Below are 18,047 nucleotides of genomic sequence, written 5' to 3'. Positions count from 1 at the left end.
CGTGGGAGTGACCATCCCACCCTTCACTTTGGTCACTCCAGGAAAAGCCGGCCCGGATTATGCGGCTTGGAGCCACCTACTCACTACAATGTGTCAGTAACTTAATGTTACTAACACCATACTGCCGGCTTCCTCCACCGAGCCCAGGCTGCTCGTGGCACGTATCTGCCCAAGCGCTCCCCAAAGTCGCATGGGAGAGCATCCTAGGTGAGATGTAACGGCCCTCCAGCTCTTTGCCGATCACTGTCTCACATACCCTCCCCCTCTGTTCGAGCCTGTGGGGTCGGACACCTTTAGCCGCCATACAATGCGTCCTTGACAAGGCATCGGCATTGTCCTGTAGCTTTCCTGCCCTGTATTTTATGACACCAGTACGCCCTGGTATATCGGAGAACACCTGAATTACATCATATAAATTCCCTAGACTCTTGCTGTTGGGATTTGGACAGGGACCCTGATACACACACCTCTGGGACCGCCCCATGGGGGGTGCTCACTGCAGTCAGGGCTTCTCTGTCCTTCCATGGCTTAATTAGGTTTACATGGTACAATTGTTCTGGTTTCCGCCTACCTGGCTGGTATACCTTATAATTTACCTCTCCGACTTTCTCAATTATTTCATAGGGCCCTTGCCATTTTGCTAGGAATTTACTTTCTAGGGTGGGCACCAACACTAGTACCCGATCCCCAGGGTTGAAGGTTCTCACCTTGGCGGACCGGTTATATACCCGGCTTTGGGCTTCTTGAGCCTGCTGTAAATGTTCTCTAACAATGGGCATGACCGCCGCAATTCGATCTTGCATGAGGGAGATGTGTTCAATAACACTCCTGTAGGGGGTGGACTCGTGTTCCCAGGTCTCCTTAGCTACATCAAGGAGCCCTCGGGGATGTCTACCATAAACTAATTCAAAGGGAGAGAACCCAGTGGAGGATTGTGGGACTTCATGGATTGAGAACATTAAATATGGCAGCAGACAGTCCCAGTCCTTCCCATCCTTATTGACTACCTTTTTTAGCATGCTTTTTAGAGTCTTATTAAATCTCTCAACCAGACCATCCGTCTGTGGGTGGTACACCGACGTCCGTAAGTGCTTAATGTTCAGCAGCTTACACAATTCCTTCATGACCTTTGACATAAAGGGGGTTCCTTGGTCCGTCAGGATCTCTTTTGGTATGCCCGTGCGGGAGAACATGTGAAGTAGTTTCTTTGCAATACCCTTGGATGACGTATTGCGTAGAGGAACGGCTTCGGGGTAACGGGTGGCATAGTCTACAACCACTAATATATGTTGGTGACCCCGGGCAGACTTTACCAAGGGCCCAACTAGGTCCATAGCGACCCGCTCAAACGGCACCTCTATGATGGGCAAGGGCACTAAGGGGCTCCGGTAATGGGGCATAGGAGCTGTTATCTGACACTCCGGGCACGACTCACAGTAACGTTTTACATCACCATGTACCCCCGGCCAGAAAAAACGCTGAAGGATGCGTTCCTTAGTCTTTTCGCTCCCGAGATGACCTCCCAGCACATGCTTGTGCGCCAGGTCTAAGACCATCCTACGATAGGACTGAGGGACCACCAGCTGTTCCATAACCTCCCCACGGACCTTGTCAACCTGATACAACAATTCTTGGTTGACTGCCAGGTGTGGAAACACAGTATCAGCCCCCGGGAATTGAGGCTCCCCATTTATCACTTTAACATTTTCCCTAGCTTTTACTAAGGTGGGGTCTCGGAGCTGCTCAGTTCCGAAATTGGCACGTGAGACCTCTAAGTCAGGCATAGCAACCACTTCGTCCTGTACCTCTGTCTCACCCGCCAATACTGTTAAGGGAAAGTTATCCCCATCCTCTGGGGTCACCCCTACTGCTGGAACCGTACCCTCAGGGTCAAACGGTTCTGGACACACATCATACACATTTGCATTATCATGAACCTTATTTGCAGACGACCCTCGGTGTCGCCACAAGTCCCAAAATAGGGGAAAGTCTCTCCCGAGGATCACGGTGTGCATCAAGGATTTTACGACGCCCACCTCATGGGTGGCAAGTCCACACGGAGTCTCAAGTCGTACAAGGGCAATAGGATACTCCTTGGTGTCCCCATGCACACACACCACTCCCATGCGACGGCCGGTGACGGTTGTGGGATCGACCAAGCTGGAATGCACCAGCGTAACCAAGCTCCCTGAGTCCAGTAGAGCTGTCACCGCAAAGTCATTCACCTTTATGTGACATAATGGTCGATCAGTCTCTGACGCAGTCTCTGCAGAACATACTGGCCGTGCGAACATCGACCTCCGCCGGGCAGAGTCACAGTCCATTGGTTCCATGGTAAGTGGGCAGTTGGCGGCAATATGCCCAGGCTCACGACAGCGCCAACACAGTATGGGGCCCCGGTCCCCTTGGGGTTCTACCTGGGACCGGACTGTCCAGTTGGGACTCCTCTTCTGTCCCAAACGATCCCCTTCTGAGCCGCCTCCCTTTGGGACACTTTTGACACCCCTTGCATACGGAACAGTCTTACCAGGGGCTCCAGCCGACTTGCTGTTCCCGGGGTTGGAACGTCCAGGAGGCACGGCTCGCAGTAAGTCCTCCTTGGCTTTATACCTCTCAACGAGGCTCACGAGTTGAGCATTAGTCTCTGCCTGAGCTCTCATGGCCTCCTCATGGACCTTTTTCTGGGTCGCCATCATTAGCGTCAGCTGTTTCATCAGATCCTCCATCTTGGCAGTATCTGATGGCTGTGCCGTTGCAGCTTTCACCCAGGACATGGGGGTTACAGCACTCTCCAGTCAATCTCTCTTGGGCGGTTGCCCTTAGCAACGGTTCTCCAGCTGCTGCAGCAAAATGTCCATTAATTGGTGTATGTCTCTTTAAGACCGCTGCCCGCATCCAAACACCATATGTGAGGGATTAGCGTTTAGGATCGGTAGCAACCTGGGCATAAGCAGTCAGAGACAGTGACACTTGCGATAAAGTCTTTAGTCCAGGCTTTGCCTGGGTTTATTTCCAAGCAAACAAAACAAAATACAGGCCTTAACATCAGGCAAACATAACGTAAATCCTGCTCGTCTGAGCACTTACTATACATGGAGCGTCCCTGTCTACACACTGGTAACACAAATGGCTCCTGCACACAGCCAGCCAGGACTCTCAGACCTGCAGAGGTCTCAGCTCTCCCTCTAGGCCCTGTAGGCCCAGGCTTTATAAGGCCTGGTACCAGTCCCACCTGGTACGTGGGAGTGACCATCCCACCCTTCACTTTGGTCACTCCAGAAAAAAGCCGGCCCGGATTATGCGGCTTGGAGCCACTGCATTACACTGCAATGTGTCAGTAACTTAATGCTACTAACACCATACTGCCAGCTTCCTCCACCGAGCCCAGGCTGCTCGGTGGCACGTATCTGCCCAAGCGCTCCCCAAAGCCGCATGGGAGAGCATCCTAGGCGAAATGTAACGGCCCTCCAGCACTTTGACGGTCACTGTCTCACACTGTCTTCACAGCAACGCGCAACGGGTAAGCTAGTGATATATAAACCACATGCAACTTTGAATACAGTAAACATCATTTGATATTGCATCATGCTGCTGTGATTTGTATTTCTCCTAAGAGCCCATGCTTTCTACACAAGATCTGAGATTGTCTTCTCCTTGGTAAACAAATAAAATTCTTCTTACACTTAGTAGTGTGTTACAGGTTATATATCTTCACTACAATTCTTGACTTTTAGAAGTTTTGAAGTGGACATCAACTAACAACATGGAAAAGGAGAGGAGCCATATAGTGAGCTGCAGCGTATGCTATATGTTTACAGACCGACCCGAGGAAAAGCCAAACTTCACCGGCCAGAAATGTAAGCTTGTGTCTCTACTGGAGGAAAAGGTGCAGAGTCTTCAGGAGAGAATAGATACATTAAAACTTATAAAGGAAGGTGAGGATTTCCTAGACAGAGTAGAAGAAGGTCTTCAAAATGCTGAACGGAAAGAAATGTTCAGTGTACCTGCAGAAGCCGAGGAATGGAAGCATGTGACCCCAAGAAGCAGGAGGATCAGGAGTCAGCCAGCAACCATACTGCTTGGGAACCAGTACGAGGTTCTCACGCAGGGGGACCTGGTACTGGTTCCTGAGCAGAAGGAGAAAGAGGAGAAAAGTAATGGATCCAACAGATTCTTATCCGCTCTTGCTGACAACTTTATCTTCCAGAAGGCAGAAGAGAAAACAAGGGGATCTGCTATCTTGGCCCTAATTCTTACCAACAGGGAGGGAATGGTTGAGGAAGTAAGGGTGGCTGGGACCTTAGGAGGCAGTGATCATGAGATCCTTGGATGTTGGATAACAAGGGGAGGAAGACCTGAGAAGACTCAGACCTGAAGGGTGGATTTCAGAGGAGCAAATTTCAATGAACTCAGAAAGAGGAAGAATCCAATGGCTGGATGTTTTTAAGGACAGAAATGTCCAAGAAGGTTGGGAAATATTGTGAAATGAGATTCTCAAAGCACAATTGTTAGCAATCCCTAAAAGAAGGAAGAATGGGAAGCATTTAAAGAGATCCGGATGGATGAACACAGAACTTGTAAAAAATGTTAAAGAGGAAGAAAAATATGTTTATCAAATGGAAAGAGGGGGAATATCTAAAGAAGAATATAATGGGGTCTGCAGAAACTGTAGGGCAAGTGTCAGAAAAGCTAAAGCTGATAATGAATTGAAGTCAGAGATGCTATTGGATGCTTACAGGATGAAAATGGTGAATTGGTTAAGAATGATGTTGAGAAGGCCAAACTGTTAAATTCCTATTTTGTATCTGTTTTCTCTCAGAAAGTAGATGGAACATCAACTGATCTTCCCTGTGCTATTGAGGGATACAAGAATGCAGGCTATCTATAAGCAGAGAGATGGTGAGGGAACACTTAGCTAACTTACATGAATCCAAGTCTCTAGGTCCAGATGAATTACATCCTAGGATACTAAAGGAAGCAGCGGAGGTAATTGCTGATAACTTGTCGTAATCTTTGAAAATTTAGGATATAGTATATCTTGACTTTAGTAAAGCTTTTGACAAAGTATCTCATACCAGACTTATTGATGAAATGACCAAATCTGGGATTGACAAGGCAACTGTTAGGGGGATTCACAACTGGCTGAGTGATCGTACTCAAAGAGTGGTCATAAATGGCTGCACATCCAAGTGGAAGAATGTATCAAGTGGGGACCACAAGGCTCTGTCCTGGGCCCAGTGTTGGTCAGCATGGTTATAAATGATCTGGAGGAGGGAATTTTCAGACGACACAAAGCTATCATGTCCTATGATGAACGGGTAAAGGATCTGGGAATGTTTAGCAGAAGAGAAGGCTGAGAGGAGACTTAATAGCTGTCTACAAACATCTGAAGGGCTGTCACAGTGCAGAGGGATCAGCCCTATTCTCATCTGCACAAGGAAAGACTAGAAGCAATCGGATAAAACTGAAAGGGAGGAGACACAGTTTAGATATTAGTGAGAGTGATCAATGAGTGGAACAGGTTGCCACGGGAGGTGGGGAGCTCTCCTTCAATGGAAGTGTTCAAAAAAAGGCTGGACAAATATCTCACTGGGATGATTTAGTGAATCCTGCACTGAGCAGGGGGTTGAACCCAATGACTCCGGAGATTCCTTCCAACTCTACCATTCTACGACTCTATGACCAGCAGCACCACCGACACTTCCAGCAGCACCACCAACACGACAACCAGCAAACACTAGCACCACCACTGACACCAATATAAGTAGCAACATCATGACCAGCAGCACCACCAACACCACCAGCAGGAGCACCACTACAGGCATCAACACCACCATCACCGACACCACAACCAGCAACACAAGCACCACCACCGACATCACTACAAGTAGTAACACTACGACCAGCAGCATCAACAGCATCGGCAGCACCGCCACCACAGGCAGCAACCCCACATCACCGACACCCCAACCAGCACCACCACCGAAAACACCACAAGTAGTAGCACCATGACCAGTAGCACCAGCGACACCACTAACACTAGGAACATCGACACCGACACCAGCAGCAACATCACTACCTGCAGCACCAACACCGCCACAACCAGCACCACGACCAGCAGCATTATTCTGAGTGCCATGTCTGACTTTACAGGTTGCATTTAACACTGCGGCGGTCGGAGTCTTGTAGTCGTTGCTCTCGCTGTGCAGTCTTAGTTTTCTGCAAAAGAATTACCAGATTTAGGAGACAAAGCTACAATAATAGTCGGATATTGTGGGAAGATTTTATGGCGCGATGTCTCTTCGCAGGTTCTCCCCCCGTTATTGGTAAGTTTTATATACCTTCCTATGATTTGCGCAGTTCTTTGTGCATTACTTCTGTGCACCTGTCCATGTATCTGACATCCCTGTATAGACTTCTGTGTGTAGGGGGACACTTGGAGGACAGTCATGGCCAGCCCCCTATATACTGCACCTTGGCCTGACACGTGGAGAGTGTAGTTATGTGTTTCAGCCTCTTCCTGCTTATCGGCCGGAGCTCTCAGCAGGATTTGTGCATTCTCCATCAGGTTATTGGTCCACCAGTATATATTAACCCTTTGTGTAGTGTCATAAACGTTCTCTTTATTTAGGTCCAAACGGTCAGTCTACTTATGATTGCAGTGAACACGGTTGTTCTGCATGACCTGAACGTGCATTCGTGGTTTGTGCGCTTGCTCCAGTCTGTGTGCTGCGGTTTTTTCGAGCACATGACGTGAAGGGCGGAGCACATGCAGAATGCTGCCCAATGCATGGGCCGTGATGAGGAGGGTAGCGTGACGTCCTGCTTGTGGTGCGATGGGATGACGTGTTGGAAGCAGCATGCTTGGTGTGTCAGGTGGCGTGACGTGCATGGATTGGCTGTGTCTTGTGTGGTGGAGTGTAGAGAGCGCCAGTATCGGTGGAGCCGTATCTGTATACCATCTCCAGGAAGTTTCCCAAGTGTCATTTTTCATCCCCTGTTCTTAATATGCGCTTAACTAAACGGATTGAAGTGTAATCTATGAGTCCTGCGCATATCTGACCCCGCGGCCGCCGTCTCCTCGTGGATCTACGGAGTTCTGCCCTTCCTGATTAGTAACTGAAGTTCTGTGACTTCTAGAAGGGAACAACAATGGACCTTTCTTTAGGACTGAAGTCGCTCCTACAAGGTATTTTGCTGCATCGGTTTGTTAGCCTCCATTCCTCCAATGGTACTTGGTAAAACAGAGCAGAAGATGAAAGATCAGTGAGACATTTAGGTGGAGTGGACACAATGTAACGAGATGATCTGGCCATTGTGCCCCTTTAGCCAAATAATGCACTCATTGCATTTTAGGTCCTGCAAGAACACCAATGCTGATGGCTAAATGCTGCCCCCATGATTTTCGGGGGGCATTCTTGTCCCCCTGCAGTTATAGTGCAGCACTCCAGTGAGAACTTGGGCAAAACATGGTCATTGATTCCAAAATTTAGAAGAGAAACCAGGCTGGGCTCTTGGGCGTGCCGCACATACTACCCTGCTCCTCCTGCTCGCTGACTGTCTCCCTCTGATTACAGTGCAGTTGTAGGTGCTCCTCCGGTTGTGCTGGACTGACAGGTAGGAGTGGCCGCCTGTGTTCTCAGGACACTTCCTCATTCTGCTCTTCCCTCTGCAGGTCGTCTGTGTTCAGTGGTCGGGGGACATCATGAATCAGACGGCAGAAAACCTGCGGGGCTTCTTGGCAAGAGTGCAGTCCTCAAGACTCAAAGCGGGCGAGGATCTCCTGGGGAAGGAGTTTCAGGTGAGTTGGAGTTTACCTGATTTCATACTCTGCTCATCGTGAAGCAACAGACCTGCAAGGTTATCACAGCGCTGCTATTCCAGCTGTCATGGAGAATGCTACAACTGATTGGATATTGACACTCTGCTACTCCAGGTCATATATAGCGATACACCGGACAGTGATACTCCAGGTCCAATATAACACTACACCGGACTGGATAGTAATACTTCAGGTCATATATAACGCTACACCGGACTGGACAGTAATACTCTAGGTCATATATAACACTACACCGGACAGTAATACTCCAGGTCATATATAACCCTACACCATACTGGACAGTAATACTCCAGGTCCAATATAACACTACACCGGACTGGACAGTAATATTCCAGGTCATATATAACGCTACACCGGACAGTGATACTCCAAGTCATATATAACCCTACACAAGCCGGTAATACTTCAGGTCATATATAACGATACACCAGACAGTGATACTCCAGGTCCAATATAACACTACACCGGACTGGATAGTAATACTTCAGGTCATATATAACGCTACACCGGACTGGACAGTAATACTCTAGGTCATATATAACACTACACCGGACAGTAATACTCCAGGTCATATATAACCCTACACCATACTGGACAGTAATACTCCAGGTCCAATATAACACTACACCGGACTGGACAGTAATATTCCAGGTCATATATAACGCTACACCGGACAGTGATACTCCAAGTCATATATAACCCTACACAAGCCGGTAATACTTCAGGTCGTATATAACGCTACACCATACTGGACAGTAATACTCTAGGTCATATATAACACTACACCGGACAGTAATACTCCAGGTCATATATAACCCTACACCAGACGGTAATACTCCAGGTTATATATAACTCTACACCAGACAGTAATACTCCAGGTCCAATATAACACTACAATGGACTGGACAGTAATACTCCAGGTCATATATAACACTACACCGGACAGTAATACTCCAGGTCCAATATAACGCTACACCATACTGAACAGCAATACTCCAGGTCATATTTAACGCTACACCGGACTGGACAGTAATACTCTAGGTCATATATAGCACTATACCGGACAGTAATACTCCAGGTTTAATATATCACTACACCATACTGGACAGTGATACTCAAGGTCCAATATAATGCTACATCAGACAGTAATACTCCAGGTCATATATAGCACCACACTGGACAGTGATACTCCAGGTTTGATATAACGCTACACCGGACTGGACAGTAATACTCCAGGTCATATACAGTATAACGCTACACCAGACAGTAATACTCCAGATAATATATAGCACTACACCGGACAATAACACTCCAGGTCCAATATAACGCTACACATGACAGTAATACTCCAGGTCCAATATAACGCTACACCAGACTGGACAGTAATACTCCAGGTCATATATAACGCTACACCAGACAGTAATACTCCAGGTCCAATATAACGCTACACTGGACTGGACAGTAATACTCCAGGTCATATATAGCACTACACCGGACAATAACACTCCAGGTCCAATATAACACTACACCGGACAATAACACTCCAGGTCATATATAACACTACACCGGACAGAATACTCCAGATAATATATAGCACTACACCGGACAATAACACTCCAGGTCCAATATAACGCTACACATGACAGTAATACTCCAGGTCATATATAACGCTACACCGGACGGTAATACTCCAGATAATATATAGCACTACACCGGACAATAACACTCCAGGTTCAATATAACGCTACACATGACAGTAATACTCCAGGTCCAATATAACGCTACACCAGACTGGACAGTAATACTCCAGGTCATATATAACGCTACACCAGACAGTAATACTCCAGGTCCAATATAACGCTACACTGGACAGAATACTCCAGGTCCAATATAATGCTACACCAGACAGTAATACTCCAGGTCCAATATAACGCTACACCGGACAGTAATACTCCAGGTCCAATATAACGCTACACCGGACAGTAATACTCCAGGTCATATATAACGCTACACCGGACAGAATACTCCAGGTCAAATATAACACTACAGCGGTCAGAATACTCCAGGTCATATGTAACACTACACCGGACAGAATACTCCAGGTCATATATAACGCTACACCGGACAGAATACTCCAGGTCATATATAACACTACACCGGACAGTAATACTCCAGGTCATATATAACACTACACCGGACAGAATACTCCAGGTCATATATAACGCTACACCGGACAGAATACTCCAGGTCATATATAACACTACAGCGGTCAGAATACTCCAGGTCATATATAACACTACACCGGACAGAATACTCCAGGTCCAATATAACGCTACACCGGACAGAATACTCCAGGTCATATATAACGCTACACCGGACAGAATACTCCAGGTCATATATAACACTACAGCGGTCAGAATACTCCAGGTCATATATAACACTACACCGGACAGAATACTCCAGGTCATATATAACACTACACCGGACAGAATACTCCAGGTCATATATAACACTACACCGGACAGAATACTCCAGGTCATATATAACACTACAGCGGTCAGAATACTCCAGGTCATATATAACGCTACACCGGACAGAATACTCCAGGTCATATATAACGCTACACCGGACAGAATACTCCAGGTCATATATAACACTACACCGGACAGAATACTCCAGGTCATATATAACACTACAGCGGTCAGAATACTCCAGGTCATATATAACGCTACACCGGACAGAATACTCCAGGTCATATATAACGCTACACCGGACAGAATACTCCAGGTCATATATAACGCTACACCGGACAGAATACTCCAGGTCATATATAACGCTACACCGGACAGAATACTCCAGGTCATATATAACACTACACCGGACAGAATACTCCAGGTCCAATATAACGCTACACCGGACAGAATACTCCAGGTCATATATAACACTACACCGGACAGAATACTCCAGGTCCAATATAACGCTACACCAGACAGAATACTCCAGGTCATATATAACACTACACCGGACAGAATACTCCATGTCCAATATAACGCTACACCGGACAGAATACTCCAGGTCATATATAACACTACACCGGACAGAATACTCCAGTTCATATATAACGCTGCACCGTACAGAATACTCCAGGTCCAATATAACGCTACACCAGACAGAATACTCCAGGTCATATATAACACTACACCGGACAGAATACTCCAGTTCATATATAACGCTGCACCGGACAGAATACTCCAGGTCATATATAACGCTACACCGGACAGTGATACTCCAGGTCATATATAACGCTACACCGGACAGAATACTCTAGGTCATATATAACGCTACACCGGACAGAATACTCCAGGTCATATATAACGCTACACCGGACAGAATACTCCAGGTCATATATAACGCTACACCGGACAAAATACTCTAGGTCTAATATAACGCTACACCGGACAGAATACTCCAGGTCATATATAACGCTACACCGGACAGAATACTCCAGGTCCAATATAACGCTACACCGGACAGAATACTCCAGGTCATATATAACGCTACACCGGACAGAATACTCCAGGTCATATATAACGCTACACCGGACAGAATACTCCAGGTCATATATAGCACTACACCGGACAGAATACTCCAGGTCATATATAACGCTACACCGGACAGAATACTCCAGGTCATATATAACGCTACACCGGACAGAATACTCCAGGTCATATATAACGCTACACCGGACAGAATACTCCAGGTCATATATAACGCTACACCGGACAGAATACTCCAGGTCATATATAACGCTACACCGGACAGTAATACTCCAGGTCATATATAACACTACACCGGACAGAATACTCCAGGTCATATATAACACTACACCGGACAGAATACTCCAGGTCATATATAACGCTACACCGGACAGAATACTCCAGGTCATATATAACACTACACCGGACAGTAATACTCCAGGTCATATATAACACTACACCGGACAGAATACTCCAGGTCATATATAACACTACACCGGACAGAATACTCCAGGTCATATATAACGCTACACCGGACAGAATACTCCAGGTCATATATAACACTACACCGGACAGTAATACTCCAGGTCATATATAACACTACACCGGACAGAATACTCCAGGTCATATATAACGCTACACCGGACAGAATACTCCAGGTCATATATAACACTACAGCGGACAGAATACTCCAGGTCCAATATAATGCTACACCGGACAGAATACTCCAGGTCATATATAACGCTACACCGGACAGAATACTCCAGGTCATATATAACGCTACACCGGACAGTAATACTCCAGGTCCAATATAACGCTACACCGGACAGAATACTCCAGGTCATATATAACGCTACACCGGACAGAATACTCCAGGTCATATATAACGCTACACCGGACAGTAATACTCCAGGTCCAATATAACGCTACACCGGACAGAATACTCCAGGTCCAATATAACGCTACACCGGACAGAATACTCCAGGTCATATATAACGCTACACCGGACAGAATACTCCAGGTCCAATATAACGCTACACCGGACAGAATACTCCAGGTCATATATAACGCTACACCGGACAGAATACTCCAGGTCATATATAACGCTACACCGGACAGAATACTCCAGGTCATATATAACGCTACACCGGACAGAATACTCCAGGTCATATATAACGCTACACCGGACAGAATACTCCAGGTCATATATAACGCTACACCGGACAGAATACTCCAGGTCCAATATAACACTACACCGGACAGAATACTCCAGGTCATATATAACACTACACCGGACAGAATACTCCAGGTCATATATAACGCTACACCGGACAGAATACTCCAGGTCATATATAACGCTACACCGGACAGAATACTCCAGGTCCAATATAACGCTACACCGGACAGAATACTCCAGGTCATATATAACGCTACACCGGACAGAATACTCCAGGTCATATATAACGCTACACCGGACAGAATACTCCAGGTCATATATAACGCTACACCGGACAGAATACTCCAGGTCATATATAACGCTACACCGGACAGAATACTCCAGGTCATATATAACGCTACACCGGACAGAATACTCCAGGTCATATATAACACTACACCGGACAGAATACTCCAGCTCTCGATCTGCTACTAAACTGTGTTTAGCGTGTTGCCTTTTAAGTATCTCCAGTCCTCCGATCTGTAATCTGAGGGTCTGTCTGGGGGTCTGTCTGAGGGTCTGTCTGGGGGTCTGTCTGAGGGTCTGTGTGGGGGTCTGTCTGGGGGTCTGTGTGGGGGTCTTCATGCTGGGGTTTTGCTTTCACATTTGAGTTACTGCGACCGTTGTGGTTGGAAATAGGCCAGAAACCTATTCCGTATGGAGCCCCTAAACCTCAGCTACCTGGTACAGGTTTTTCGTACACATTTTATCGGCCTTCATAGCTGGTTCTTGTGGGTAGTGGAGTGCATCCTGGCCAGAAGGCGCCAGCAGATATTCCCCATATTGCACAGGCGGAGCTTTATAGCGCTGGACATGCAGTAGTGGTTATGGCGCATTGAGCGCGCTTCTGCCGGACATGAGCACTGGCAATTTAAATGGGCACAATGGTGGAATAGTGTGTGCAGCGGTGCCGAACCTGAAGGGATGCCGACTGCAGGAAGTCTATGGGCCTCTATTTAATGCTACAAACTAAAGAGAACGTGCCACCTCACCAGCCTCAGACTACGTTATGGGGGAGTTAGGGGAGCCGAGGGGGATTTATATCCACCAGTCCCTACTCTTTCACCCGCTGAACGTCGCACACCACACAGAAATCTGACTCTTTTCGGACTGCTCTCCATAGACTTCTATAAGGACACATGGGTAGCTCCGCTGACAGCGCCATGACTGTCGGTGACAGCCCTCTCACTTTCGTCTGGGTCTGCAGAATTACACGTCTGGCACGAGTTCTCTCTGACAACCTGTCTCCATACAATGCGCCTCTCCGGTCTGAGGGACAGAATATTCAGCGCCCAAATCCTTACTGCATATTTAGATGCAGAATTGAAAATAGCAGAATCCTGTCGGCAATCCGGCATCAGTTGGTGATGAATAAGGAGGAGGCCGGGCGTCTCCGGGCGGCCGCCGCAGTGCAGGACCGCCGAGTGACATCACCGCCGCAGTGCAGGACCGCCGAGTGACATCACCGGCTGCAGTGCAGAACCGCCGAGTGACATCACCGCCGCAGTGCAGGACCGCCGAGTGACATCACCGCCGCAGTGCAGGACCGCCGAGTGACATCACCGCCGCAGTGCAGGACCGCCGAGTGACATCACCGCCGCAGTGCAGGACCGCCGAGTGACATCACCGCCGCAGTGCAGAACCGCCGAGTGACATCACCGCCGCAGTGCAGGACCGCCGAGTGACATCACCGGCTGCAGTGCAGAACCGCCGAGTGACATCACCGCCGCAGTGCAGGACCGCCGAGTGACATCACCGGCTGCAGCCACGCATCATTCACACTGTGCCGACACTTCTCCTCCGATCACCAAAGGCAAGTGATAGCCTAAAAATCATGGCAACGTTTGCCATCATGATCATACTAGAGGCTAAAAGAAAGGACATCATGATGGCTGCAGCTAAACATGGCTGCCCCACCGACAGGCCTTCAGACGGGATCTGGCATAAATGTTAGTGTCAGCTGAATGCCGATAATTAGTTCACATATGGCTCATCGTTCGGATGACGACGCTCGGCCCGTGTGAGCAGGCAGGATCATCTATGACCCTGCTTACAGTGAATGGGGGCGGGAACGATCCCGCTAGCTCCGCCTCCTTCCGCTGAGCGATTGTCGATCCTGTGTAAAAGCATCGGAATAATCATGGCTGGGGCCACGCATCTCACGTCTGGCAGGTCGTTGCGTATAAAGGGGCCCGAACATTAGCGCCATAGACCATGAAGGACATATGAGCTATCCTAAAGGGAAGTGACTCCGAAATGTGCTGCTGTCCCTGTTCTGTAGGCGCGTGGCCGCCTCGTGATAACCCAAATGTAAGCCACGGGGCGAAACAAGCGCTTGGCCACTGGGAAGATTCATTCATGTCCATCTTACATAGAAGTTACAGATAGCAGAGCTGGCTCCGTGAGTCGCACCGCGGTGTCGCGTCCTCGCGCTGTCTCCGCATATACACGCTTTGATGTCTTTGATATATGGGGCACAGTTAGGATTAGGGGGTACACAAACCTATTCTTATATGTCCGTACTTTGTATATTAGCCTGGGACGTGGCTCTGACTGGCACATTAACCCTTCATGTCTCCTATAAACATGAGGGATCCTGCATGCTGATGGTTTCCAGTCAGCACCAAGATTGCTTTTTATCTACACTGTAGATACCTGAAAAGTAAGTAAAAAAGGCCCCAACTGGCCTGCTGTGTGCTACGATCCAGGATATGAAGGCAGAGCGTTACCCTCTCGGTTCACACGTCTCTCGCCACCACAACACTTTTTGTACCTTTTTTCTTAACTAAAATTAAACTTGTATTTTGAGCTTTCTTTAAGGAAGTCTTAATGTGAGAACTAAAGCAGAACTGGGTCCTTCCTGACACCGAGATGGTCAGTCACCTGTCATTACTAGTCCGCGGGGGCCGCTGCACCGTTTCCCACGGCCCCCCCCACCAGTATAAAGGGGCGTGAAGCTTCCGGCTCTGTGCAATCCGCGCAGACAATGGCCGAGCGGCTAATAGAGCACCGGATGACGCAGCCTCACGCCCAGCTCCCACAGCACTGCAGCCTTCTGGGGGCGAATGGTCAGGCGTCTCTGTATCCTCCTCGGGATGAAGCGCCTTTACACAGGACGACCGCTGGGCGCATCCGACATCCGTCCGCAGACTGCCGCCCGACTATCGCTGGAGATCGTTACGCCCCCCGCCTCCATTGACATTGTGTGTCTCCCGTTTATACGGACTGATAGTTGCTTAATTCTTAGTTCTGCGACTCCAACCTGTGCGCAATTTCTTGCTGTAGTTCTACGCAGATTTATTGGTGATTTTCTCTACATGTCCTCCATATTAGATTTTGGGAGCCGTTGTAGCATTTATGCTAATTTCACCCTCAACACCTTCCAACACTTCAGGGAAATAGCGAACCTTCGCCGTGCTTTTAGCCGCGGTGGAGGATCGTGGCGTGCTTCCCATTGTTTTCAATGGTTAAACCTTGCATGTCGGCCGATGCCTCATTAAAAACAATGGCGGTGCGGTGCGTTCCTAGGGAACACCATGCGTATGACCCCATCCTCGTTCTCACAAACGTCATTTTAACGCAGAGTAGGTGTGTCAGAAAATTGCATGTAAAAGAACCTATGATTTCCTATGGGTTCTTACAGACGAACCATTTTTTCACGCCAAGATTTCTCTCCATCCAAAGGTAAGACTCGGGGCTCCACCCACTCGTATTTTTTTAATGAGATTGTCAATGGAACTTTCTAATCTTAAAAAACGCATCGCACAAAAATCGCAGAGCACAAAAATCACAGAGCACAAACTTGTGATGCGTTTTTAACATTAGAAAGTCCCTCTGACAATCGCGTTAAAAGTACGCAGCGATGTCAGTGTTAAAGAACCGCAAGTGGGTGGGAGCCCTTGTTCTATCTTGTGACAGCACAGCACTGGCGGCTCCATAGAATCCCATGGGGGACTATGTGAGCCGGCCGGCAAAGGGAGAACACTGCAGGGATGAAGAGAGTCCCCCATCCCCGCGGCGGCGGATTCCCTTCATTGTTCTGGTGGACGAGGGATTTCGGGGCTGTGGCGTCTTGCAGTCCACTGACACCACAGCCACATCTTGGACACGGTTTACCTCGTTCATACGATTTGAAGCTCCCATAGCCACAATGTTTAGTGCAGCAATCAGAGCGCTAAAATGATGATTGTGTGAAAAGCCTTAACGTGACCCTTCAGCTTGTTGACAATGTCTAGAACATTGTGCTTATTTACAGGTCCGTAATCCAGATTGTCGCTCATATATGTGCGTCCCGGCTGACCGACGATGGAGGTTCATTCTCATTGGTCGTCCAGTTTCTGTCTAATTGGTGTTACTAAGTCAATATTGACTATTCGACTCCTCATTGTATAATTAGGCCTGTGAACCGGCTTTTCTGTTGGTACCCTGACTTGGTAATACACCGCCTCTGCGTGCGGTCGGGGGCCGCAGCTACACAAGATTATTACCCCCTGAATTACTTGTTTCCAGCAAGAATTCAGGCGATGATTGGCCCGTGTAAAGTACCGTTGAGTAGGCATGCTGCCAGCTTGGCATTCTTGGATGGGGCGCAGCGTGCAGGCGTCTCAGTGTCCCCCTCTTCTTCCTAGATGGTGGCAGGCTTTCCGGGGTGTCCTCCACTGCCGTCCCTGCGTGGCAGGATGCACAGATGGGGGATCCGAGACACAACATCATTCAAAAATCACCCAAAATGTAAATTCACTTCAGTAAAATTGTTAAAAATAGCCTTTTTGTTGGCGTCTTCAGGAAGGCCGTCATCCACGAGAGTCCTGAACAGTCCTTAATTTCAGACCGCAATGGTCCGTGTCAGGCCTCTTTTACACAGGCTACACAATCTTGCTACAAATCGCTTGTATGTGAAGCTGATGGTTTCCAACGGGTTCCTTGAGGGATGATTGTAGCCTGAAACAACCCGTTGGACACCACGAGATTCACATACATGTGGTTTGTAGGGATGATTTTGTAGCCCGTGTGAGAGAGCCCTTAGCATGCAGTGTCCCTTAGCATGCAGTGTCCCTTAGCGTGCAGTGTCCCTTAGCATGCAGTGTCCCTTAGCGTGCAGTGTCCCTTAGCATGCAGTGTCCCTTAGCATGCAGTGTCCCTTAGCGTGCAGTGTCCCTTAGCGTGCAGTGTCCCTTAGCATGCAGTGTCCCTTAGCATGCAGTGTCCCTTAGCATGCAGTGTCCCTTAGCATGCCGTGTCCCTTAGCATGCAGTGTCCCTTAGCATGCAGTGTCCCTTAGCATGCCGTGTCCCGCGGCTCGGGGACTTTTACCGTACAGTTGAGTTCTGGCCCAGCAGCGGGAAGTTGCAAAACTGTGCTACCGGGCTGGAGATCGGCTGGTCCTCACCTTTACAGCACCCCGAAACCCACAAATCCATCACGTCTGGCATAATTAGCCCTCGCTGTGTGC

General features: G+C 48.2%; 1 protein-coding gene across 2 annotated transcripts in view; it reads left to right on the top strand.

Moving 5' to 3' along the window:
• Nucleotides 1-7,601: 7,601 nt before the first annotated feature.
• PTPN18 (protein tyrosine phosphatase non-receptor type 18) overlaps nucleotides 7,602-18,047 on the top strand; it is an 80,531-nt gene continuing 70,085 nt past the window's right edge. The window contains exon 1 of one of the 2 annotated variants that reach the window (XM_066579923.1): nucleotides 7,602-7,801. In XM_066579923.1, coding sequence (XP_066436020.1) covers nucleotides 7,706-7,801 — 96 coding nt within the window. In that variant the 5' untranslated portion in view covers nucleotides 7,602-7,705. The remainder of the gene's footprint in view (nucleotides 7,802-18,047) is intronic. The other variant, XM_066579921.1, reaches the window with a different exon arrangement.

The sequence above is a fragment of the Eleutherodactylus coqui genome, chromosome 10 (genome assembly GCF_035609145.1).
Source record: "Eleutherodactylus coqui strain aEleCoq1 chromosome 10, aEleCoq1.hap1, whole genome shotgun sequence".
NCBI classification, from domain to species: Eukaryota; Metazoa; Chordata; class Amphibia; order Anura; family Eleutherodactylidae; genus Eleutherodactylus; species Eleutherodactylus coqui.
Note: the sequence above shows the minus strand (reverse complement) of the source record. Positions and strands in the feature narration are given on the sequence as shown.